Here is a 25938-nt window from a genome sequence, read left to right as displayed (position 1 = left end):
CATTCCCCAATCTTTCACCATTTAGGAAATACGCTGCCTTTCTGTTTTTTCTACCAAAGTGGATAACTTCACATTTATCCACATTATACTCCATCTGCCATGTTCTCGCCCACTCACTGAGCCTGTCGAGATCCCCTTGAAGCCTCTTCACATCCTCTTCGTAACTGACACTGCCACCTAGCTTTGTGTCATCAGCAAATTTGGAAATGTTACATTTAGTCCCCTCATCCAAATCATTGATATAGATTGTGAATAGCTGGGGCCCAAGCACCGATCCTTGCGGTACCCCACTAGTCACAGCCTGCCATCCTGAAAAAGACTCGTTTATCCCTACTCTTTGTTTTCTGTCTGTTAACCAATTCTCAATCCATGCTAGTATATTACCCCCAATTCTATGTGCCCTAATTTTGTTCACCAACCCCTTGTGTGGGACCTTATCGAAGGCTTTCTGAAAATCCAGATACACCACATCTACCAGTTCCCCTTTGTCTACTCCACTAGTTACATCCTCAAAGAACTCCAATAGGTTTGTCAAACAGGATTTCCCTTTCATAAATCCATGTTGACTCTGCCCAATCTTACTATTAGTTTCTAAGTGCCCAATTATTGCATCCTTTTTAATAGATTCCAGCATTTTCCCAACTACTGATGCGAGGCTAACAGGTCTGTAGTTCCCCTTTTTCTCTCTCCTTTTTTAAATAGCGGGGTTACATTTGCTATCCTCCAATCTGCAGGAACCGTTCCAGAATCTATAGAATTTCGGAATATGACTACCAATGCGTCCACTATCCCAATGGCCACCTCTTTCCAAACCCTAGGATGTAGGTCATCTGGTCCTTGGGATTTATTGACTTTTAGTCCCATTAATTTTGCTAGTACTGTTTTTTTACTCATAATTTCTTTAAGTTCCTCATTCTCGCCACACCCTTGGTTTTCTCGTACTTCAGGGAGTTTTTTTGTGTCTTCTTCTGACAGAAACAAAGTATTTATTTAATTTTTCTGCCATTTCCTCATTCCCCATTATAAATTCTCCCGTCTCTGACTGTAAAGGACCTACATTTACCTTCGCCAGTCTTTTCCTTTTCACATACTTATAGAAACTTTTACAATCTGTTTTTATATTTTTCGCTAGTTTTTGCACATATTCCATTTTCCCTTCATCAATTTCTTGGTCCCCCTTTGCTGATGTCTAAAAAGATCCCAATCCTCAGGCTGACTGCTTTTTCTGGCAACTTTATAAGCTTCCTCCTTTGACTTAATACTAGCTCTAATTTTTTTTGTTAGCCATGGTTGGATCACTTTTCCTTTTGGGTTTTTATGCCCGAGAGGAATATATGTTTGTTGCAAATTATGCATTATTTCCTTGAATGTTAGCCATTGTATGTCCACCTTCATACCTTTTAGTGTAGTCTCCCAATCTACCTGGCCAACTTGTCCCTCATACCCTTGTAGTTTCTTCTGTTTAGATTGAAGACTTTAGTTTCAGATTGGACTACATCACTCTCAAACTTAATATAAAATTCAATCATATTATGGTCACTTGTCCCTAAAGGCCCCTTTACCACAAGATTATTGATTAGCCCTTTCTCATTACACAGTACCAGATCCAGAATAGCCTGTTCCCTGGTTGGTTCCTCCACATACTGATCCAGGAAACCATATCGCATGCATTCCAAGAATTCGTCCTCCACACCATTAGTGGTAATTTGATTTGCCCAGTCAATATGTAGATTAAAGTCCCCCATGATTACCGTATTGCCCTTGTTAACTTCTAATCTCTTGATTGATACTGTGCCCTACATTACCACTACTGTTTGGTGGCCTATACACAACTCTCACCAGTGTTTTCCGCCCTTTGCTGTTTCTTAGCTCCACCCAAACTAATTCCAGTTCTACATCACGATCTGCCAAGCCAAGATCTTTTATGATAGATAGCAAAATACAGTACTGTGGATGCTGGAAATCTGAAATAACAACAGAAAATGCTGGAAAACTCAGCAGCCCAGGCAACATCTGTGGAGAGAGAGAGAAATAGAGTCAACGTTTCAGGTCGAAACCCTTCGTCAGGACTGAAAAAACACAGGAAATGAAACAGATTAAAAGGCCAGTTTGGGGGCTGGGAAATGGCGATGAAAGAACAAAAGAGATTAGTGCCATTAATTCATCCACCTTGTTGCGAATGCTACGTGCATTTAGATAAAGTGCCTTCAACTTTGCCTGTTTAATATTTTTCTGCACTTTGACCCTCTTTACTGTTGGCCTTTGTTTCTGCTCCCTACTAGTTTTGCTGACTACTTTTCTAACTTGCACTTCCAGCTTTGTTTCTCTCTGTTCTGGGCCCACACTTAGGTTCCCAGCCCCCTGATAAACTGGTTTAAATCCTTCCCAACAGCACCAGCAAACCCCCCCCCCCCCCCCCCCCCCCCCGCAAGGATATTGGTCCCGGTTCTGCCGAGGTGTAACCCGTCCAGCTTGTACAGGTCCCACCTTCCCCAGAATTAGTCCCAATGCCTCAGGAATTTAAATCCCTCCCTCCTACACCATCTCTCCAGCCACGCATTCATCTGGTCTATTCTCCTATTTCTGCTCTCGCTAGCACATGGCACTGGGAGTAATCCTGAGATTACTATCTTTTGAGGTCCTGCTTTTTAATTTATTTCCTAGCTCCCTATGTTCTGCTTGCAGGACCTCGTCCCTCTTTCTATCTATGTCGTTGGTACCGATATGGACCACGACCTCTGGCTGTTCACCCTCCCCCTTCAGAATGTCCTGCAGCCGCTCAGTGACATCCTTGACCCTGGCACCAGGGAGGCAACATACCACCCTGGAGTCACGTCTGCGGCCACAGAAACATCTTATTATAAATCTTAAATTAAAACATTTTAAGATTAAAAAAAATGATGCACAAACACTTAAAATTAGTTTATGCAAACATTGGCCTGGATTAAAATGTTTAAAATTATTTTTCAAAAAATTTAATTTTTATTGTATTTGGTGTAATGAAGGGACTTCTAGTTAAATTTGAAAATCAGAGCATTTATAATTATTTGAATTGTCTAAGTTGTTTAATTATTTGGGGATTCCATTGCATGTCATTAGAGGATTCTGTTCAGAAATCACTGCAATGGAATCCTCATCTGTGATTGGAGGACCGGGCCTACGTGATCCCAGGTACGCTTCCGAACCGCCTGCGTCCGTGGGATCCATCAGCCTTTATGCAGGTGTACGCCTGGAGGCCCGAGACCCGAAATCTCCGCAGCCTGGAGGTAAGTTCGGAAGTATTTCGTGAGTCGGAGGCGTAGTCCGGAGGTACGCCTCCGACCTCAATTTCAGGGCCATTATTTGTTAATGACCGAAATCTGGACAATATATTGCAAATAAAAGTTGCAAATGACACCAAGTTGTGTGGGAAAACTGGAGAGATATTCGGGCTGGTTTGTACTAGGTATGGTAGCTGAGTGGTTATGGTACTGCACCAGAAATCCAGAGGTTGTGAGTTCAACTTCCACAATGACAAGTAGGAAAATTTAATTCAGTAAATCATGTAATTTGTGGGCTGGCACCATCCCACCAGCCTCCACAGTCAACGGATCTTCCTCCACCATTTCCACCACCTCCAAGCATGATCCCACCACAAAACACATCTTCCTCCTCCCTCCCCTTTCAGCATTGTGAAGGGACTGTTCCCTCCGCGACACCCTGGTCCACTCCTCAAATCACCCTCAACATCCCCTCCCCTTCCCACGGCACCTTCCCATGCAAGCGCAGGAGATGCAACACCTGCCCTTTTACCTCCTCCCTTCCCACTGTCCAGGGCCCCAAACACTCCTTCCAGGTTAAACAGCGATTTAATTGTCCTTCTTTCAATTTAGTATACTGTATTTTCTGCTCACGATGCGGTCTCCTCTACAAGCGGTGGTCTCTACAATGGGGAGACCAAACGCAGATTGGGTGACCGCTTTGCGGAACATCTCCATTCAGTCCGCAAGCGTGACGCCAACCTTCTGGTTGCCTGTCACTTTAATTCTCTACTCCACTCCCACTCTGACCTCTCTGTTTGCGCTGTTCCAATGAAGCTCAATGTAAGTTCGAAGAATAGCACCTCATCTTTCGATTAGGCACTTTACAGTCTTCCGGACTCAACATTGAGTTCAACAATTTCAGATCATAACATCTGCCCCCATTTTTTTCAGACAGCAGCTGTTGATGATTCTGTCATTCCCATTTACACCTCTTCTAGACCTATCTTTTGTTTCTTTACTTGTCCCATTACGATCCCCTTTTGCCTTGCACCATCATCCCTTTTGTCATTTAATCTCTCCAGCCTTCCACCCTATCACAGACCTTCCCTTTTGTTCTTTGCTCCCCTCCCGCTTTCCCTGCCCCTGCACTTACTTCAAACCTGTTGCGTGGCTAACTTTTTCCAGTTCTGACGAAAGGTCATCGACCTGAAAGGTTAATTCTGTTTCTCTCTCTACAGATGCTGCCTGACCTGCTGAGTATTTCCAGCATTTTCTGTTTTTATTTCAGATTTCCAGCATCTGCAGTATTTTGATTTTGCATTTTGGATTCTGTATCCAGGAGTATTAGAGCGCGGTACACTCACAATCGCTATTTGTGGTATGGCAGAGAGACAATGTGTGCCTCCCCTACATAGGGGAAAAAGTGGGATGAACATGTTCGAATTGGCTGGCAAGAGTATTTAATGTATGTGAAAAAGTGATGTAGCTGAATAGAGTTCTATATTATGCAGTTATTTGTGGCATTGTCCTTTTATAAATTTGCTGCAGTATTTAATTGCACGTAGCTTCCGATCATTGTGCAACAAATATAAAGTCGATAGTGAATAAGTTCCCCTAGTGGTTCAGTAGGTAAATCCACCATACAGGGAGATTTTGAGCCATATGGACCAGGAAGAGTTTAATCCCTGGTCAGTGCTCAGTTGGTTGATTTTAGTTGGGTGGTGTAGGACAATTCAATTGCCCTCTGCATTCCTAAGCTTCTAAGGAAAATAATGCTGTTGCAGGGCTATGGGAAAAGAGCAGGGGAGTGGGACTAATTGGATGGCTCTTTCAAAGAGCTAGTACAGGCACGATGGGCTGAATGGCCTCCTGTGCTGTATGATTCTATAAACTATGTTGGAAAGTGCTCATGTGTGGATGCTAGGTGAGGATGCGATCAGGCCTGGCTGTGATGTCCTTCATGGTTATATCGCCTGCTGACACTCACTATCCCAGCTCCATTTAATAAGAGCTCTTTGGTTAAGGGACCTGAGGGCTGCTGGAACTCGGAGGAACTGAGCCGGATATGAATCAGCGTCTTCAGGAAAAGAGGGAAAAATGCATTTTAAAAGTAGAAAATAAACAATCTTCAAATGTCTTATTTTTATTCTCTCCAGGTGGTGCATTTGGTGGGTTGCTGGGTGCCTGGCTGACTAGTGGACAGTTTAAACCGTTACCTCAGATTATTATGGAACTGCCACCAAATCAGCAGCAGACACTGTCTAATGATGTGCACAATATTGTCCGGCATTTGGACTGGACTGATGCAGTCCAGCTGATATCATTAGTAATGGGAAATGCTGCCCTGAAGCAGGAGGTGATGTCGGCAATAAATGCGTTTGTTTTAAGACAGCTCAATGCTGAGGTGAGATACACTGACTGAAACCGATCTAAGATGCCTTTTCTAGAAATCTAAATTAAATTGAGTAGACTGGAACATAAATAAGATTCATTTTGCTTATACAAAATCAAGGATCTGTGAAGGATGCAATTTGGACTATGCTACAGTGATGCTGGAGAATTTACAAGATTAATTCTACTGTCTAAATATTCACAAATATATCTAGCTGACTTCAGAACCAGGATTCTTTAAATCTGTTTTCATTTTTGATGGCTGTGTTCTCTTGCCATTGATTTGTCAATAGTCAATGAATTGGAATTAAGCCAGGTTCGCGAGCAAAGAATAATTCTGCTTGGATATATAGGAAACTTGAGGATAATTGGGCCAGATTTTCAAAGGCTTGTTAATGCTGTTTCAATGATATTGCAAATTGGTGACCAATGAATTAAATTGGCGATATATATCACAAAATTGATATTTATAACAAAAAATGTGATAATTTAAAACAATGGATGGATACTACAGACCTCAGGGTGACTCTGAACATAAGAACATATTAATTAGGAGCAGGAGTAGGCCATACGGTAGAAATATCTCACTAACTATTCATCTCACTAAAGCTGATGTAAGGACATGTAGAGATTCTAGCGACCAATACAGTAATTTGAGAAGAATATACTGGACAAGGTGAATGTGGAACATCATGCAAATTTTAAAAAGAAGTTGCAGGGATGACGTGTTGCTGGACTTAATAGAAGCCAACTTCATCAAATAAGCCAAACAATTGAAAGGACCAATGAAAAGTGCCTAACGCAATCAAAATGGGACCACGACAGGGGTATCCGGTTACAATATGAACCAGACAATCACCATCAGAGATAACTAGCCAAAGCAACCACTGGCTAAGCATGCTGTATAACAACAGCTTCTAATGCCTTTCTGGGTCAGCCATTAGGTACAGAACCCATCAGGAACCTCCAGAATCAAAACAGGATTTACAGTATCCATAATGCAATTGGAGCCCCTGCATTTACTACAAGCTGCAAATCAACCAGCCATGCCAATAGCAGCCTGCCTACTGACCAGCCATGCCAACAGCAGTAGCTCATTAACCAGTAACAAACATGGATAAATTCTGTCCCACCAGGAGTGCTAAGAATGACCCTGAACTGATATAATCTGTCCTTAAAGAAACAGTCCAGAGCAGAAGGTGAAGGGGAACATGGAAAATTGCAGAGTATTCACTAATGGAGTACAAAGAAACCACAAATGGGATCACCAAATCAATAAGTAGATCTGGCAGAAAATGCACGTAGGATGGATAATAATAACAGCAGCAGCCAATTACATTTCGGTGGTGCTTCCAGTGGACAGAAAGATGCCTCCAAATGCTTTACACAGTGGTGCTAAGCAAATGATGCTGAGCAGCAAGGAGAAAAGAAAGTGGAAAAAGCTGTGGTCGGTGGGCCCCCCAGTTGAAGAAAAGAGCATCTGAAAACAGGGAGCGAGGTAATAGAGGACGGATCGGATTTGGGGAAGGAGTACCAGATGGCAGCGGTGTAGTGGCTGAAAGAGTGGCCCGTTTAACATTTGTTACATTTTGAGGTGCTCCAGCGAATGCCCTTCTGCAGCACAACAGGATTTCCCTCCATTGCAGTGACGGGCTCCGAATGTAGACTGGAGATCTCGCTGGGAACCTGCCCTGTATATAGAACTGAACCCAACCCAGGAAAATGGTTCAGAGCCAGGCCGGCAGGTGGAAGTCCTGGTCCCAACACCCTTCTGGCAGTAATACTGCCTTGGGAGAAAATCCAGGCCTTAATGTGTTTATTATGATGAGGAGAATTGAAACTAGGAGATAGCAATGTCACAGAGATGCCTGCAGAGGAGAATGAATTAAGTCAAGTGTGTCAGAGGTGGTGGAGAGGTTGAGGAGGAATAGGGAGATAATGAGCTATTGTCACAGTCACACAAGGTCTTTATGACTTTAATGACTGCAATATCAGGGCTGTGGGTGGTATAGAAGCTGGACTACCGGGTCTCAAACAGGGAGTAATGAGAGAGACAGGAGCCTAGTTCTGAGTCTGCAATATATTCCTGGATTTTAAAAAGGAAGTGAAGATTATAGGGCTGTAGTTGGGGAAAATGAAAGGTTGAGGTATTTTTGGAGGAAGGTGATGATGGTTTTGAAGGGGAGGGGAACAATGCTGGAGGGGAGAAACAGATGGGTGATGATAGTGAACATGGGGCTGAGGTGGGAAATATAGATGATCAGGATTTGGGATTGAGGGAACAGGACATTGAGAAATTGTATTAGAACCTAAGGTAGGGGACGTCCAGAATAGTTTATGGACTTCATGCAATGATTTGTAATGTAGTATTAATCCTTGTTGTCCATTATAAACTGTTAGCAGCCACTATGCAAGCAACGGTCCCAATAAGAACTCTGCATTGAATTTCATAGAAATTACAAGATGGAAACTGGCCGTTCGGACCACCCAGTCCGTGCTGGTTTTTATCCTCAACATGAGCAGTAGTTCTAATCCCGTTTGCCCACTCTGTTCCCATCTCCCTTTATCTCCCTGTCCTTCAACCAACTATCTAACCTATTCCTAAATGTCGGCATGGTCTCTGCTTCAATCACTAACTTGGGTCATTCATTCCACAGGCTGTAAATCTCTTACATTTAATCTTCTATCTATACCCCCTTGCTCTAGACCCTGAATCATGGGAAATAGTCAGTTTCGATCTACTCGGTCCCATACCATCATAAGGTTAAACACCTCTATCAAATCACCCCTTAATCGCCCCTATTCTACCATCTTCCTCCTCAGCCAGTTATAGTGATTAGGTTGGAGATTGAATTATCCAGACATTCTGGAGCGAGCCCTATGGTTTACTGGTCAAGTTGATAATAGAAACATAGAAGATAGGAGCAGGAGTAGACCATTCGGCCCCTCGAGCCTGCTCCGCCATTCAATGCGATTATGGCTGATCATCCAAATTCAGTACCCGGTCCCTGCTTTCTCCCCATACCCCTTGATCTCTTTAGCCTTAAGAAATATATCCAACTCCTTCTTGAATATATTTAATGAATTAGCCTCTACTGCCTTCTGTGGTAGAGAAAACAACTACTGTACTCAGCTGGTGCAAGAAATTCACTGAAAATAGGTTCCAGTATGCCTCTTCTGCCAGTGCATGTGCAAGACCTTTGAAAGTTAGGTCCGTTGTCTCTTTTTAAAACAGTTGGCCTTTATTAAATGATCAATATCATTTATTACAAAATTTTAACCATTGCGTGGTTTAACATGACTGTTGATGAAATGAATTGAGGTGGATATATTGTGGAGCAATGCAAGGGCTATAAATTCATCTTGTGCAGTAGGGCAAATTGAGAGATAACGAATCGGCAACCCGTTTTCACCCCGCCCGATTTTCTTTCCAAGGCCAATTGACTATTGCCCATTTTGTGCTACCACCCTAGACTAATTTATATGCCCATGAGTCTTACGATGATCTTTATGTAAACATTTCTTGGTAAACAGTAACTTTATTTTACAAATTTTTTATTAATCTAAGTAAAATAAAGCTTGACTTCAGATGTGGAGGTCTTTGCTGACAGAAACCGTACTTTTGAGATCTTGGAGTTCTCATTTCACTGCTGGTTCTGGAATTTCTATTCAAATTATAAACCAGCCTTAAAACAATCTAAATATGTGAATTGGTGTTTGTGTTCAATGGCATCCCTCCTTCAGAGCTATACTTAACTTTTCAAAGTAAAGCCAGATAGCGCACTTATTTTTTAGGAGAATTTCTCGCCATCAAAATAGAACTGGATGGTGCCCATGTTAATAAAGGAGGACTAAGACAAATGTGCAGAAATGCAAATGCCTTGAATTAATTTATTAATGAATGCTGCACATTAAGGCATTACCACGTACTCTGTGAAAATTGCTGGCATCCAACAAGTCTGTGACTCCACCATGCAAGGTGGTAAATTGTCTGATGTCAACCTACAGCCTTTATTCAAGAACATTTTATTTATATGTTTTACTTATACATTTTAAATTAATATTTTACTTCATTTTTAGAGCAGAAATTAAGGAATCATGAAGTTTATTGCTCTTTGCAATTATGTGCAAAACATATTTGGAAAAATTCCTAAAAATCTAACTGCTTCCTTTGCTAAACTGCATTAAAAAGCCTGTGCTTTAGCATTAGTCTGCATAATGTTTACACCGTTTTTATAATATGCAGTAAATTATCATCTTTAGCTCTCCTGGCGCAGTGCCCCAGAAACACATATCAGAAAATCGGCCATGCACTGCCCATAATTTTCCAGCCATTATGGACAGAAATTGTGGGCAACTTGTGCCCGATTTCCAATTGCATAGCTGGGAGCACTAAACGTAAATTACTGTTTGGCACACAGGTTAATTTATTGAGCTATTAACTCTCGGTTTGAATCCAGCCCAGATTGATGGGATGAAAATCACTTCTCTTGCAGTACTAAGAGCCTAGGTACGCCTGGGCAGTTTTTTTCTGTTTAATTCTTAGTGGGTGCAAATTATTGGTAGGGCAAAATTGCCCACAATGGAAAATAAATTGGTCCTAATTTGGCAAGATCACCCAGAGAAGGTATAATGATGGTGTCTACTTTTAAGAATGGAGGTAAACATACTTGAGGCAAAACACGTTCTCTGCTAAAATATATTCTTAAATTGTCTGGGCAACTATTGGGTTTGAGGGAGTTGTAGAGCTCGTTACTGGAAACTATAGAAAGTATGGAGTTACACAGTAATGAGACAACATCATAATTATCACTTTGTTGGGCAGAGCGAAAGGCATCCATTTTGAAAGCTTTCCAAATGTAATTTAGAGGAATGTATAAATCATGCATGTAATTAATTTCACAAGTTCCTCTAAGTGGCATGTGCATGATACATGAAATAAGTTGCACTTTATGATTTAAATAGTTTTTTTTGTCAAAAACTCACTTTATTTTCAATTCCATATCATTAAATACAGTCAAGAATCAATCATGATGACTAGAATGATGTATATAATGTATAATTTTTGAATTAAACTGAAACTAGATTTAAGGAAATATTTAAAACTGTGATCCACTGAATAACCTCAGTTAATTCCGGAAAAGCTGTTTGGGATTTAGTAATGTACCACATCAACTGCACATGTCTGATTGCATCAGCAATGAACACCTAACAAAAACAAGTATGAAAATGTTCAAAAGTGCATATTAAGTTTTCAGATCAGCTTCATAATGGTTGTTTGATGGTTAGGCCATCATGTAATAGTTTTCATGTTCCATGTTTATCTGTTTTATCTATATATGCTGCACAGGTAATAATTTGAAGGGATCAGCACTTTTGACCATTGCTTAAACACACAGAAATTGTGCCCATCTTCCTATTAATCCCAATTATAAACTAGATCTTCGTTCTAGTTTTATAAGAATAATATGCAAATCCAGTTTACTGTAGCTGTGCTTCATGAATCTGACATTTTGTGAGGCATTTCTTGCTTCCTGGATGAAAGCATGATGACAAAATAACTAAAACACAATTTGCAATGGCAATGTATCAGCGGGAGTGTGGTGACAACACAAACTGCTGCTCCTGTTTACAGAAAGGTGAACTAACATTGGAAGGTGAGGATTTTTTATTACATTTTGTTACAAGGTAAATGACTGCCACACGAAGTGTCAGAGCGAAGTTAATGTGAGAATTTCTTTGAAACTATTATAATAGTGGCTTCTGTCTCACTTATCCAGTAATATTCCTTTTAAGTTGGAGGCCAAATATGAGAAAATTAAATGGTCACCAGTCATTGGTAGTCATCTAGGATTTTCCCCTGTATTGTCCCATTTTAGAAGAAAGTTATTTTGATGATGGAAAGTTGTACAAGATTCAGAGATGATCAAAATTGTTGTGACCATATAAAAAAAAAAAAAGCGCTCCTTGAGATTGGATTTTATCGTCTTGGGGTCACTTGGAAAGCAAGTGATGGGAAGTCAGATGTAAAACATAGTGGTGATTTAAAAAAGTTTCAAAATTGTTGTACAGTAGTTACAAAAAACACCAAGAAATGTCATTGAATAAAATATGAAGATGGTAATTATGTTCAGTTTTGGAACCCAAAATATTTTGATAATAGGAAATCATATTTAAAACTTTGTGATAATTGACTAAAGAGTTTATAAGTTAGTGCGGTCTTATGCGATGTGTATCATCTATTAAGTTATATAACTGAACCATGGTTAGAATATTCTTACAGTATGTTGTGTAAAAAATGTAACTTAATAAAAAATTATATTTGAAGCCTTACTGGTGTCCATCATTTGTTTTACCCGGTTTCTTAATTTATTAATTATTTTAGAAAAGAATGTAGATTTTGATGGTGCAGATTTACTTGATACAGTTGTGAAGATTGGTCACATATTTTCACAGCATCAGTGAGAGCCCTATTAGTTGTTGAGTGCAGTCACTAACATTGACAGCAAATGTACAAAAAGAGATGGTAACTACAAGGGAAAACATCTTAACTGTAAAGTACTTACTTATATGTCCCATAGCTTTAGTTTAAATCAAATCTGCACCTAGAAAATAACAATACTTTCTACAGAGCCTTGCTAACTATGATTTGTCAGCCATTTTAACTTGGACAGATTAGCATTAACGAGGTGCTAATGGCTTCAAGTTGGGGTTGGTTGATTTACCATTCCGTTAATGCTGACGTTCTGGCTGCTCAATTCTAAAGGGGCTTACCACGGGGCAGCCAAAGCACTCAGCATTTCTCAGGTGATAGGCCCCTTCAGTATGAAAATCAGGGTCCTAATATGTACATACGACCCTGATTGCCATTTTGGGAAACAATTAAGTGCAGTGTGCGCCATGCTAACTCAGACCAAGAGGAGCTCAAAAATATGTTTTAAATTATTTTTGTGGGACCACACAATAATAATACTGGCCACTGTTGCTCCAGGCTCCCCCCGCACTTGCAAATCTCCCTTCCAGGACTCGCCTTGCAGGTGGCCTCCAGAAACCCAATATTGCACTGATGTAAATCATGAACTGCATCATGATGCTCATTTGGGGCAGGCAGCTTGCCAGCTCTATTTAAAGGAGGCCCAGGCCTCAAAATGGCTCCGGCCTCTTATCTCGCGCCATGGGCAGGTGGCTGTAGTACCCTATGCCGGTCAGCCACTCAAAAATTAAAATACACTCCCTAGTGTGCTATCTACACTCGTCTGTATCGGCCCCTGAAATTGACCCAGGAAAATTGGGAACAAACAACACACTTCCATTTGAGTCGGTCTAGAAACTGAGCATAGCCATAGGATCTAACTTACGCCAATAAATGAAAATCTAGGCTTCGGAGTCTGAATGCAGAGTAGTTAGAGTGACATCGTCATGGAGTCAACTTTTAATGTAGAATAAAAGCTCAGCTATCATATTCGAGAAACTATTTAGTTGACGTTAACAAAATGATCTAACGTACACAGAATTCAAGCAGAGTAAACAACAAGCGGTGGGAAGGCAATCATTCTGAGAAATAATGGAGGTTAGAGTCTGGGCAAAAGAAAGTTGATAAATTGTTCATTGCTTTTGTGATAACCAACACCGAGGTTTGGAAAGTTACAGAATGAGATATCTATTGGCTGTGTTTTTTCAATTTTTTCCCCCTACCACTTGGCACTACCTGCTCCAAGCTATACACACACTAGGCTGACAGGAGAGGTGACCTATTCTCAGGCCTCTGTTTAAGCTCCTCTTCAGTCCACTAGGAGGTAAGGAGGTCAAGAGTGTCTGCCCACACTATTGTTCTACCCCGTCTATGAGAAACCATTAAGCTTTTTAAAATTAAAATAACAGAAAATGCTGTAAAAACTCAGCAGGCTAGGCAACATTCGTGGAGAGAGAAATAGAGTCAACATTTCGGGTCGAAACCCTTCTACAAAACTGAGAAAAGGTAGGAAATGAAACAAAAGGCAGTTTGGGGGCTGGGAAATGGGGGAGGGGATGAAAGAAGAGACATTAAGAGATATTCAAGGTGAGACGAGATAGTAATAGGACAGGTAAAGAAACAAACAATGGCTCTAGATGAAGTGTGAAATGCGCTGGCAGAGTGAAAGACAGCTGCCATGTGGGAGAGAGGAAAAAAAAGGAAAAGTCACAAACTAAAAGTGGATAAAAAATATAATAGGGGCCGAGGTTAGGATCTGTAGTTGTTGAACTCGATATTGAGTCCGGAAGGCTGTAAAGTGCCTAAGCGGAAGATGAGGTGCTGTTCCTCGCGTTTACGGTGAGCTTCCGTGGAACAATGCAAGAGGCTGCAGACGGTGTGGTCTGAGTGGGAATGAAACTGTGAATTGAAATGACAGGCGACCGGAAGCTCGGGGTCACCCTTACGGGTTGCAAAGCGGTCACCCAATCTGCGTTTGGTCTCCCCAATGTAGAGGAGACCACATCGTGAGCAGTGAATGCAGTATACTAGATTGCAAGAAGTACAAGTAAATCGCTGTTTCACCTGGAAGGGGTGTTTGGGGCCCTGGACAGTGAGAACGGGGGAGGTATATGGGCAGGTGTTGCATCTCCTGCGCTTGCACGGGAAGGGGTGCTGGGGGTGATAGAGGAGTGGACTAGGGTGCCTCGGAGGGAGCGGTCCCTACGGAATACTGAAAGGGGAGGGGAAGATGCGTTTGGTGGTGGGGTCGCGTTGGAGGTGGCGGAAATGGCGGAGGATGATCCGTTGAATGTAGAGGCTGGTAGGGTGAAAGGTGAGGACAAGGGGAACCCTATCGTGGTTCCGGGAGGGAGGGGCAGGGGTGAGGGCTGAAGTGCGGGAGATGGAACGGACCCGGTCGAGGGCCGTGTCAACCACGGTAGAGGGGAATCCTCGGTTGAGGAAAAAGGAAGAGATGTCGGAAGCACTGGTGTGGAAGGTGGCATCGTCGGAGCAGATGCGACGGAGAAACTGGGAGAATGGAATAGAGTCCTTACAGGAGGCGGGGTGGGAGGAAGTGTAGTCCAGGTAGCTGTGGGAGTCAGTGGGCTTGTAGTGAATGTTTGTCAATAACCTATCTCCAGAGATGGAGACGGAGAAGTTGAGGAAGGGAAGGTAAGAGTCAGAGATGGACCATGTGAAGGTGAGGGAAGGGTGGAAATTGGAGGCAAAGTGAATGAAATTGTCTAGTTCAGGGCGAGAGCAGGAAACAGCACCGATACAGTCATCAATGTACCGGAAAAAGAAGTGAGGGAGGGGACCCGAGTAGGATTGGAACAAGAGTGTTCCACCTATCCCACAAAAAGGCAGGCATAGCTAGGACCCATGTGGGTACCCATAGCAACACCTTTAATTTGGAGGAAATGAGTGGAGTCGAAGGAGAAGTTGTTCAATGTGAGAACAAGTTCAGCCAGGCGGAGGAGGGTGGTGGTGGTGGATGGGGACTGGTTGGACCTCTTCAAGGAAGAAGCGGCGCGCCCTCAGGCCATCCTGGTGGGGGATGGATGTGTAGAGGGATTGTACGTCCATGGTGAAAAGGAGGCGGTTGGGGCCAGGAAACTGACCCCGAGCTTCCGGTCGCCTGTCATTTCAATTCACCGTTCCATTCCCAATCAGACCTCACCGTCTGCGGCCTCTTGCATTGTTCCACGGAAGCTCACCGTAAACTTGAGGAACAGCACCTCATTTTCCGATTAGGAACTTTACAGCCTTTCGGACTCAATATCGAGTTCAACAACTTCAGATCATAACCTCTGCCCCTATTATTTTTATATTTTTTATCCACACTTTTGGTTTGTGCCTTTTCCTTTTTTTTCTCTCTCCCCCACATGGCAGCTGTCTTTCACACTGCCAGCGCATTTCACACTTCATCTCGTCATTGTCTGTTTCTTTACCTGTCCTATCACTATCTCGTCTCACCTTGAATATTTTTTAATGTCTCTTCTTTCATCCCCTCCCCATTTTCCCAGCACCCAAACTGCCTTTTCTCTCAGTTCTGTAGAAGGGTTTCGACCCGAAACATTGACTCTATTTCTCTCTCCACGGACGTTGCCTGGCCTGCTGAGTTTTTCCAGCATTTTCTGTTGTTATTTTGGATTTCCAGCATCCGCAGTATTTTACTATCGTATTAAGCTTTTTTTATTTGTTGCTGGGATGTGGGCTTCTCTGGCAAGGCCAGCATTTATTGCCTATCCCTAATTGCCCTTGAGAAGGTGGCGGTGAGCCGCCTTCTTGAACCGCTGCAGCCTGTGTGGTGAAGGTACTCCCACAGTGCTGTTAGGGATGGAGTTCCAGGTTTTTGACCCAGTGACGATGGTGTCAGGATGGTGTGTGACTTGGAAGGGAACTTGCAGGTGATGGTGTTCCCATGTGCCTGCTGCCCTTGTCCTTCTAGGTGGAAGAGGTCGCGGGTTTGGGAGGTGCTGTCGAAGAAGCCTTGGCAAGTTGCTGCAGTGCATCTTGTAGATGGTACACACTGCGGCCACGTTGCGTCAGTGGTGGAGGGAATGAATGTTTCAGGTGGTGGATGGGGTGCCGATCAAGCGGGCTGCTTTGTCCTGACTGGTGTCGAGCTTCTTGAGTGTTGTTGGAGCTGCACTCATCCAGGCAAGTGGAGAGTTTTCCATCACACACCTGACTTGTGCCTTGTAGATGGTGGAAAGGCTTTGGGGAGTCAGGAGGTGAGACACTTGCCGCAGAATACCCAGGCTCTGACCACCTCTTGTGGCCACAGTATTTATGTTGTAAGCTTTTTATTTCGACTGGCATTAAATTGACAGCAAGACTAATTCTTTTGAAACAATTTGGAATAAGTTTATTGAACACACACACATGCACATAGCCTATTAGACAAAACAACAGTCTACTGGTATCCTATGGACTCTACTTGATTACAACAGGTAAGGTAATGGGTACAGATTTAAACAGGCTTATACTTCCCTGAGTGGCAATGCACGCGGCCTTCTTCCTTGCTTCTTAGTCTGGTCTGTAGAGGGGGGCTTCCTGCTTTTCCACGTGGTCATCAAGAGAGCGAGCGAGCTTTTGGGTTCCTTCTTTTATACCTTTTAAAGTCCATTGTCTCTAGTATAAATTGCTAAAACCTCAGGATTGGGTCTTAGTTTCATGGCAGTTCTTAATTGACTTTCCTTACCCATGTGTCTGTCTGCAGAGGCTGGTGCCATTTCTTGATTAAGTATTTTTTTTTACACCTTTTAATGGCTCTGAGTTTTGATGGTGTGTTTCGATGCGTTTGTTTACCCTGTGCTGTCTCTGTGGGGGTTAACTTGTTATGCAGGTTTCTTTTGTTAAGTTTCGCGCCGTTGCTTTGAGCTCCGTCCACCCAGGGGAGATACATACACACTAAATTCATCTTTATTACATACATCTTATATTAATAGTCTCAAGTCCATCACACATCATAATTTTGACAAAGCATACATTTTTATTCTTACAGATTGGCTGGTCCAGTTAAGTTTCTGGTCATTAGTGACCCCCCAGGCTGTTGATGGTGGGGGATTCGGTGATGGTAATGCCGTTGAATGTCAAGGGGCTGTGATTAGACACTCTCTTGTTGGAGATGCTCATTGCCTGGCACTTGTGTGGCACGAATGTTACTTGCCACTTAGCAACCCAAGCCTGAATGTTGTCCAGGTCTCGCTGTATGCAGGCGTAGGCTGCTTCATTATCTGGGGAGTTGCGAATGGCACTGAACACTGTGCAGCCATCAGCAAACATTCCCACTTCTGACCTTATGATGAAGGGAAGGTCATTGATGAAGCAGCTAAAGATGGTTGGACCTAGGACACTGCCCTGAGGAACTCCTGCAGCGATGTCCTGGGGCTGAGATGATTGACATTCAACCACCACAACCATCTTCCTTTGTGCTAGGTATGACTCCAGCCAGTGGAGAGTTTTCCCCCTGATTCCCATTGACTTCCATGTACTAGGGCTCCTTTTATCAGGCGTAAGAATTTCACATGCATTCGCTGGGCTGAAGTTGGGCAAATAGCCCAATTCTCCGCCTGTGGATGCCCCTTTCCCGGGGATGCAGATGATCTGTGAAGAAAATTCTTGACAGATCGCAAGATCCGGGTTTTTGTGCATGTGCTTCGCGTGTGAAAACCCGGAACTTGCACAGCCCATAGGGGCCGCAAATTACAGGCCATTGTGTAGGAGAAATGCCCTAAGAATTACCTTAAATGTGTCCTCAAAATGTAGTTAGTAGTCAGACTGAATGATAGGAAAGGGTTAATGCTAATTAACCCATGAAGGGAAGGCTTAGACAAACAAAACATTTCTTACTTGTGTTAGGAGACAAGTAACCAAGACCACAGGCCTGGAGATGACTCGTTAAGGGGTTCCTAAAGATGTCCTGCCTTTTCTGGACCTGTGTGCGACCCCTTTGTTAGCAAAAACCTTAGAAGCTAGGGAGTAAATGAGTGACCTGGCAGGTTTATGTGATTCATTGATTTGGAAGTCATCAAGGGCTCCAACAGGGTTGTGTGAGGTGATTGATACGAGAAGGGCTGAACTCTTCTAACATAGATTGGTCAATAGAATTGATGCTTTGGGAATTAAGGATATATAAGATAGTGTTTTTGACACTCAAGTTCAGTATTAAGTTTTGAGTTCTAGTTCCTATAGTAGAAGGGTAAGGAGTACTTTATCCAGTATATATAGAAGGGTATCTCCAGCAAAGAGAGAAAGGCTACAGAGTTTTAAGATTGTATGGCTATATCAGCCAGATACAAGCAGAGTTACATATATCACTTGGAGGTATAAGTTTTCCTGACATCAAGGGACGTTAGATTTAAGCCAGCTAGTCCAAATATTAGCTACCAGTGGAAAAGATGAAATTACCCAGGAGCAGAGGATCCAGGTGGAACGGAGAGAACCTCTACAGATCACTCGGCTGTCTCAGAAGGCTAACACCATCCGTCCAGAGGAATGCAAGGCAACCAGTTCACCCAAATAACAACAGAAAATGCTGGAAAAACTCAGCAAGTCAGGCAACATCCGTGGAGAGAAATTTGAGTTGACGTTTCGGGTTTGACCCTTCTTCAAAACTGGAGAGAAAAGGACATTAGTTTACAAGAACGAATTTGCATAAATGCTGGAAGCATTGCTAACCACAAGCATACAGACTTTAATGTATTCTATAGACTGGCTGTTAACTTGTCAACTACCTAAGGAGACGAATCCTAAATTATTTCACCAGTCTATATCAATCTCAGACACTGATCTCAACTGTAAATTTATTATCAACAAGCAGTTAATGCTGAATTACTGTGACATAACTGAACTGCTTTTGTAACCTGTTGTTTATTTTGTACACAATGTTTAAGTTTAAGTGCAGCTATGATTCACCAGTTAATAAACAATGGTTAGTTCTTGACTTTGTTATCTGATCTCTGATAATTGGCAAGGAAAGATTAATTATTTATTTACTCAGTAGCTTGTGTGGCTCATGTTGAGTAGTTGGTAGTGCAAATGCAAATAAAACCCAAACTGGTTAATGTGAGACAGTTTGATGAGCCAAATTTAAACATCATTAACTCCTAGGCAGAGATTGGGTGGTAAACCTCAGATGGTTCTTTGACGAGGAGTTAAGGTGAAAGGGTTAAGGATTTGTCTTGTGCCCTTGATGAATATTCATGTCAGTGTATCAATCCCAGTGTTTGTATAAGTTTCTGGGGAATGATGTGAGCATGAATCTAGATTTTAAGGTGGCTTTACAAGACATTTGCCCTTTTTGGCAGCTTTAGTCGGTATGGTCTCACCATTTGTATTTTTCTATATATGACCCAGAAGAGCTTGGGGTCATTTTAACTTTTGGGGATGGTCTAAATGGATATCAGATGGGCTGCCCATTATACAGCTCACCTGATTTTCCTTTCCATGGACTTCAATGAAAAATCAGGCAGAGTGTGTAACGGGCAGCTTATCCAATATTGCCCATTTTACACTATCGACAAAAATGTAAATGACCACCTTTGTACACTAAACATTCTCTTTTACTTCAGATTCCTGCTGTTGTCAGTGTTAAAGTTATATTTATTCAAGCTATATTTTGGTGCTGTCTTAATATGGTCAGTTTGCCACTGACAGTAGCTCTTCAATTATTTGGTAAACTGGCACTGCTGCCTCTGACAGCAACATAAACACAAAGAAGATTAGTGTCAGAGGTGGAATTTTTGTTGTTGCTTGTGATCCAAGGAGCTCAAGTGCTTCTGCCCATCTTGTCCAGGCCAAACGAGATCTTGCAATCACTGACTTGTACAGCCCCTCCCTCGGCTTTGAGGATGGTGCTGGTAGACTTTTGTATTCAAACATCACCCTCACAGATGAATGCGCTAATACAAAAAGAAAATACTGCAGATGCTGGAAACCTGAAATAAAAACAGAAAATGCTGGAGATACTCAGCAGGTTAGGCAGCATCTGTGAAGAGAGAAACAGAGTTAACGTTTCAGGTCGATGACCTTTCATCAGAACTGGAAAAAAAGCAGGAAATGGGACAGATTTTTAAGCAAGTGCAGGGGCTGGGAAAGGGGGGAGGGGATGGAAGAACAAAAGGGAAGGTCTGTGATAGGATAGAAGGCAGGAGATGTTAAGAGACATTAAAAGATATTCAAGGCAAAAGGAGATGGTAATGGGACAGGTTAAGAAACAAAGGATGGCTCTAGATGAAGTGTAAATTGCGCTGGCAGAATGAAAGACAGCTGCCATGTGGGAGAGAAGAAAAGACACAAACAAAAGGTGTGGATAAAAAATATATATATGATAGGGGCCGAGGTTATGACCTGAAATTGTTGAACTCTATGTTGAGTCCAGAAGGCTGTAAAGTGCCTAATTGAAAGATGAGGTGCTGTTCCTCGAGTTTACGCTGAGCTTCAGTGAAACAATGCAAGAGGCCGAGGACGGTGAGGTCTGAGTGGGAGTGGAGCGGGGAATTAAAGTGACAGGCGACCGGAAGCTCGGAGTCCCCCTTACGGACTGAACGGAAGTGTTCCGCAAAGCGCTCACCAATCTGTGTTTGGTCTCCCCAATGTAGAGGAGACCGCATCGTGACTAAATTGCACCTGGAAGGGGTGTTTGTGGCCCTGGACAGTGGGAAGGGGGGGAGGTATAAGGGCATGTGTTGCATCTCCTGCGCTTGCACGGGAAGGTGCCGGGCGAATGGGAAGGCGTGTTGGGGATGATAGAGGAATAGACTAGGGTGTCGCGGAGGGAGCGGTCCCTTCGGAATGCTGAAAGGGGAGGTGAGGGGAAGATGTGTTTGGTGGTGGGATCACGCTGGAGGTGGCGGAAATGGCGGAGGATGACCCGTTGAATGTGGAGGCTGGTGGGGTGAAAGGTGAGGACAAGGGGAACCCTATCGTGGTTCCAGGAGGGAGGGGCAGGGGCGAGGGCAGAAGTGCGAGAGAGGGAGATAGAATGGACACGGTCGAGGGCTGTGTCAACCACAGTAGAGGAGAATTCTCGGTTGAGGAAAAAGGAAGACATGTTAGAAGCACTGGTATGGAAGATAGCATCGTCAGAGCAGATGCGGCAGAGACAGAGAAACTGGGAGAATGGAATAGAGTCCTTACAGGAGGCGGGGTGGGAGGAAGTGTAGTCCAGGTAGCTGTGGGAGTCAGTGGGCTTGTAGTGAATGTTGGTTAATAACCTATCCCCAGAGATGGAGAAGGAGAAGTCGAGGAAGGGAAGGGAAGAGTCAGAGATGGACCATGTGAAGGTGAGGGAAGGGTGGAAATTGGAAGCAAAGTGAATTAAATTATCTAGTTCAGGGCGAGAGCAAGAAACAGCACCGATACAGTCATCAATGTATCAGAAAAAGAGGTGAGGGAGGGGACCTGAGTAGGACTGGAACAAAGAGTGCGCCACATATCCCACGAAAAGGCAGGCATAGCTAGGACCCATGCAGGTTCCCATAGCAACACCATTGATTTGGAAGAAGTGAGTGGAGTCAAAAGAGAAGTTGTTCAATGTGAGAACAAGTTCAGCCAGGCGGAGATGAATGCGCTGATGTTTATTAAAGCCAATACAGAGAGGCAAGCTCTCCCGCATGTATCACAGGTCCTAACAACCTGACTGTGGTCTACAGGATTCTGTTCATGTTCCTGTTATTGCCATTTCTCCTTCAGGAGATCTATACTGGGTGCTGTGATTGGCTGTGTACAATCAACCATGAGATTTTCCAAACAACTGACATTGATATTACATCGCTTGAGGTTGTGCTAGACGGTGTTGATTCTGCTTGCCCTGAACAAGGCTTTGTTTGACATTCTGGAGCCTTCCATATCTTTGCTCTTATCAACGTGACCTCAATCTTAGTGGTGTTGGGATGCTTGAAGATTTTTTAATTTGGCAATTTTGGCTGAACACTTGATGTGCTTGATGCAATATAACGTGGATAAATGTGAGGTTATCCACTTTGGTGGCAAAAACAGGAAGGCAGATTATTATCTGAATGGCAATAGATTGGGAGAAGGAGAAGTGCAATGAGACCTGGGTGTCCTTGTGCACCAGTCGCTGAAGGTAAGCATGCAGGTGCAGCAGGCGGTTAAGAAGGCAAATGGTATGTTGGCCTTCGTAGCGAGAGGGTTTGAGTACAGGAACAAGGATGTCTTGCTGCAGTTGTACAGGGCCTTGGTGAGGCCACATCTTGAGTATTGTGTGCAGTTTTGGTCGCCTTATCTGAAGAAGGATGTTCTTGCCATGGAAGGAGTTCAGCGAAGATTCACCAGGCTGATACCTGGGATGGCAGGAATGATGTATAAGGAGAGATTGGGACGATTGGGCTTGTACTCGCTGGAGTTTAAAAGAATGAGAGGGGATCTCATCGAAACTTATAAAATTCTGGCAGGATTGGACAGACTAGATGCAGGAAGGATGTTCCCGATGGTCGGGGAGTCCAGAACCAGGGGTCACAGTCTAAGGATAAGGGGTAGGCCATTTAGGGCAGAAATGAGGAGGAATTTCTTCACCCAGAGAGTGGTGAACCTGTGGAATTCTCTACCACAGAAGGCAGTAGAAGCCAATTCATTAAATATATTCAAGAAGGAGTTGGATATATTTCTTAAGGCTAAAGGGATCCAGGGGTATGGGGAGAAAGCAGGGACCGGGTACTGAAATTGGATGATCAGCCATGATCGCATTGAATGGCGGAGCAGGCTCGAAGGGCCGAATGGCCTACTCCTGCTCCTATCTTCTATGTTTCTATGGATCTCAGAACATGGAATTTGTTCAGCTGAAAGCGATGCTGAGAACACATCTCGGGTCTCGCATCCATATAGAAGAATGGTGATGACAACAGTCCTGTACACTTTCAACTTTGTTCTGAGCTTTATCTCATGCTGGTTCCAGACATGCTTTTTTAGTATTCCAAACACAGATCTGCCTTTTCTGGAATCATTGTTTATTTGTGTATCATTTGACAACGTGCTGCCCAGATAAGGTGACAGCACTTATCTCAGTAGAACACATGGTGATGGTTGGTGTAGCTCATTCTGGGGCCAGCTGATAAATAAGAATCATTAAAATCATTTTTTAAACCAACTTTTACCATAAATTCCCAAAGTTTTTTGTGTGGTGAATCAGAAAAAATGATTTCCTCCCCAATTCCCTTGTTTTCTTAATGAAATCCAGGCTTAGAAATTCATATGCATCATACCTATGATGTCAAGAGTGCTGACGTTACACGTACAATGTACACAGGTCTCTGGGCCTGATTTTCTGTGGGAATTAAAATGAAGAATATGGAAACACAGATTGTTCAAGTGTTAATTTCCTACCATTGCCACCACCAAAATAACATGTCGACTCATGATGGAGTCAACTTATGTCAATGTGGTCTTTTCGCAGCTTGATGAAAAACGCATTGGCGAGAGTGAAAGCAATTTTTCTGCTACTGTGGTGATGGACATTTTTGCACTCCCTTTGAGTGATAATAACTATGAAAAGGAATTATTTTGTGCAGTTTATTGGGTTTTAAAATATGGTCAAATTAAACAACTATTTACAGTGCCATGTCCTTTTCCTGATTCAGATTACCCGTGGTATATTGATGGGAGTTTTCATTATATATAGTAATGAATTGCCAGTGAAAACTCAAAGAAAGAATGTAACTTTCTGACCTGTCATAATAGGGAAGCTGTTTTAAGTATAGGTTTCCAATGGAAGGCAAAAGGTATTGATTACTTAAATCATTGTATGATGTGTTACAAACACATTCTAATGGCTTATTGAACTAGCTTGGGTTGAAAACACTGTCCAATCAATGAGCAATGAACTCTAATAAATGAGCTGGGTAGCAGGGCCTCGACTTTCCTCAATAAAGATGTTCTCCTGTAAATGTTTTCCCTTCTGTGAAGCAACTTGAAATTCATGTATATTATCAGTTCCACAAACAACTACCAGCTTAATATATATTCAAAAATGAAGAAATGCTGTATATATATATATATATATTAAAGAACCACAGTGGTTTACTTATATCTACTTAGCGTTTAGTAACATTGGCCGGAATTTTAATTTGGAGGCGGGTAGGGAGCGGTTGGTCGGGGGGGGCGGGGGTAGGGGGATGATTGGAAAGCGATCAGAAGAAAGGGTTTCCTGCTGGATTTAACGGCAGGGCCTGATTAGCATTTCAAATCACTGATTCCCGCCTGCAGCCAGCCAGATGGAGAGGCTGCAGACAGTGTAATGTTATAATCCTTATTATAGGCATATAGGTTGTCATTTAGTTTAACTTTGCCATTTTTAGCCTCTTGCTTATTTCCTTGCGTTTTAATGCTATTCTAATTAAAAAACTAATTTTTTACAGATTTTCTCAAATTTACCTGGGTGCTTTGGAGGTCTAATTTTCTCCCCATTTTGACAATAAAAGTGGAACTTGAAAAAGACCCGAAAAATAACTGGTTTTGAAGTTAGCAATAAGAACCAACTTTATTTGCCTGGGACACCTAACAAAAAGTCCCACGAATTTAGCAGTGGGACCAAAACCTGCACAGATTAGGCGCAGGCCGTCCCACTGCTAAATTCACAGATCACAGAAATCACAGAAACCCCCACAGTGCAGATAGAGGCCATTTCGGCCCATCGAGCCTGCACCGACACATATCCCACCCGATCCCCGTAACCCCTACACCAACACCAACACATATCCCACCCTATCCTCGTAACCCCACGTATTTAATCCCCCTAACACTAAGGGTCAATTTATCATAGCCAATCAACCTAACCCGCACATTTTTTTTTGGACTGTGGGAGGAAACCGGAGCACCCGGAGGAAACCCACGCAAACACGGGGAGAATGTGCAAACTCCACACAGACAGTCACCCGAGGCCGGATTCGAACCCGGGTCCCTGGCGCTGTGAGGCAACAGTGCTAACCACTATGCCACCGTGCTGCCCTGGTTGGTATGCTTTGCGCTTGTTTTCCGCCTGAATAATTTCTAACCTACTAGTGGCCCAGAAATTCGGGTCGGGGGCTACCCGCGGGTGCAAGCCCCCGACCTGCACTTACCCACCGCGCCGGCCGTTGAGCTGTGGGCCCGCGTGGGATTCCGATCCTGGGCCTCCTCCAACTGCCGGCGCGCAGTGCTTGCGTATCCCAGGGGCGCAGTTAGTTCGAAGCATCTCCTGGGATCACGTGGGCCATGGAGAGCCAATAGTAGCAAGGAATGCTTCATTCATAAGTTTGACAGGAAGACCTATACTATAAGCCCCAAAACATCACTAAATCTTAAAATAAATTTTTAAAAACACATTTTTAAAATAAACTATAAATTACATGAAATAACTTTTAAACAACAATTTACATTTTTGAAAAAATTAATTACATTTTCTAACGGGGCTAAAAATAAACGTACCTTTCTTTAAAGTATTTAAAAATAATAAACCTGTGGAAAAAATGTTTTAATTTTAATTAATTCACCACTTACCTTGTAAAAAGCAGGCCTTGCGACTGCTTTTTACATGTCTAACTTCTGGAGACTTACCTTCCCGGGAAAACCTGCAAAAGAAACGTAAGTTCGATGCGCACGCGCTGCCTCTCCTGCGCACGCGTTCGACTTCTGAACCCCTTCTTTCAGGGGAACGGAAGTGCCGGTTTCCCGCGCATGCGCAGTGCATGCACCAAACCGGCACTTCCATTGGGCTTACGGGTGAGTAGCCCGTGCGTACTCACCCGTGGAGACCTGAATTTCTGGGCTATGATCTTTCTGTGAGGACTGAGGCAGTGATATTTTCAGGCAAGTGATTGCGAAACATTCTTGCTGGCATTTTCCCCA

At 43.0% G+C, this 25938-nt stretch overlaps 1 protein-coding gene across 2 annotated transcripts in view; it reads left to right on the top strand.

Annotated features, from left to right (window-relative positions):
- The window catches only part of LOC147116520 (protein C19orf12 homolog), a 73785-nt gene that overhangs the window by 7549 nt on the left and 40298 nt on the right, over positions 1-25938 (top strand). Inside the window, exon 3 of one of the 2 annotated variants that reach the window (XM_085991541.1) lies at positions 5399-5646. In XM_085991541.1, coding sequence (XP_085847667.1) covers positions 5399-5646 — 248 coding nt within the window. Of the gene's footprint in view, positions 1-5398; positions 11967-25938 lie in introns of those variants that run through there. The other variant, XM_085991540.1, reaches the window with a different exon arrangement.

This window comes from Somniosus microcephalus, chromosome 6 (genome assembly GCF_052327205.1).
Source record: "Somniosus microcephalus isolate GS21.2 chromosome 6, FLI_Smic_1.0, whole genome shotgun sequence".
NCBI classification, from domain to species: domain Eukaryota; kingdom Metazoa; phylum Chordata; class Chondrichthyes; order Squaliformes; family Somniosidae; genus Somniosus; species Somniosus microcephalus.
This window is presented reverse-complemented; position numbering and strand designations above follow the sequence as displayed.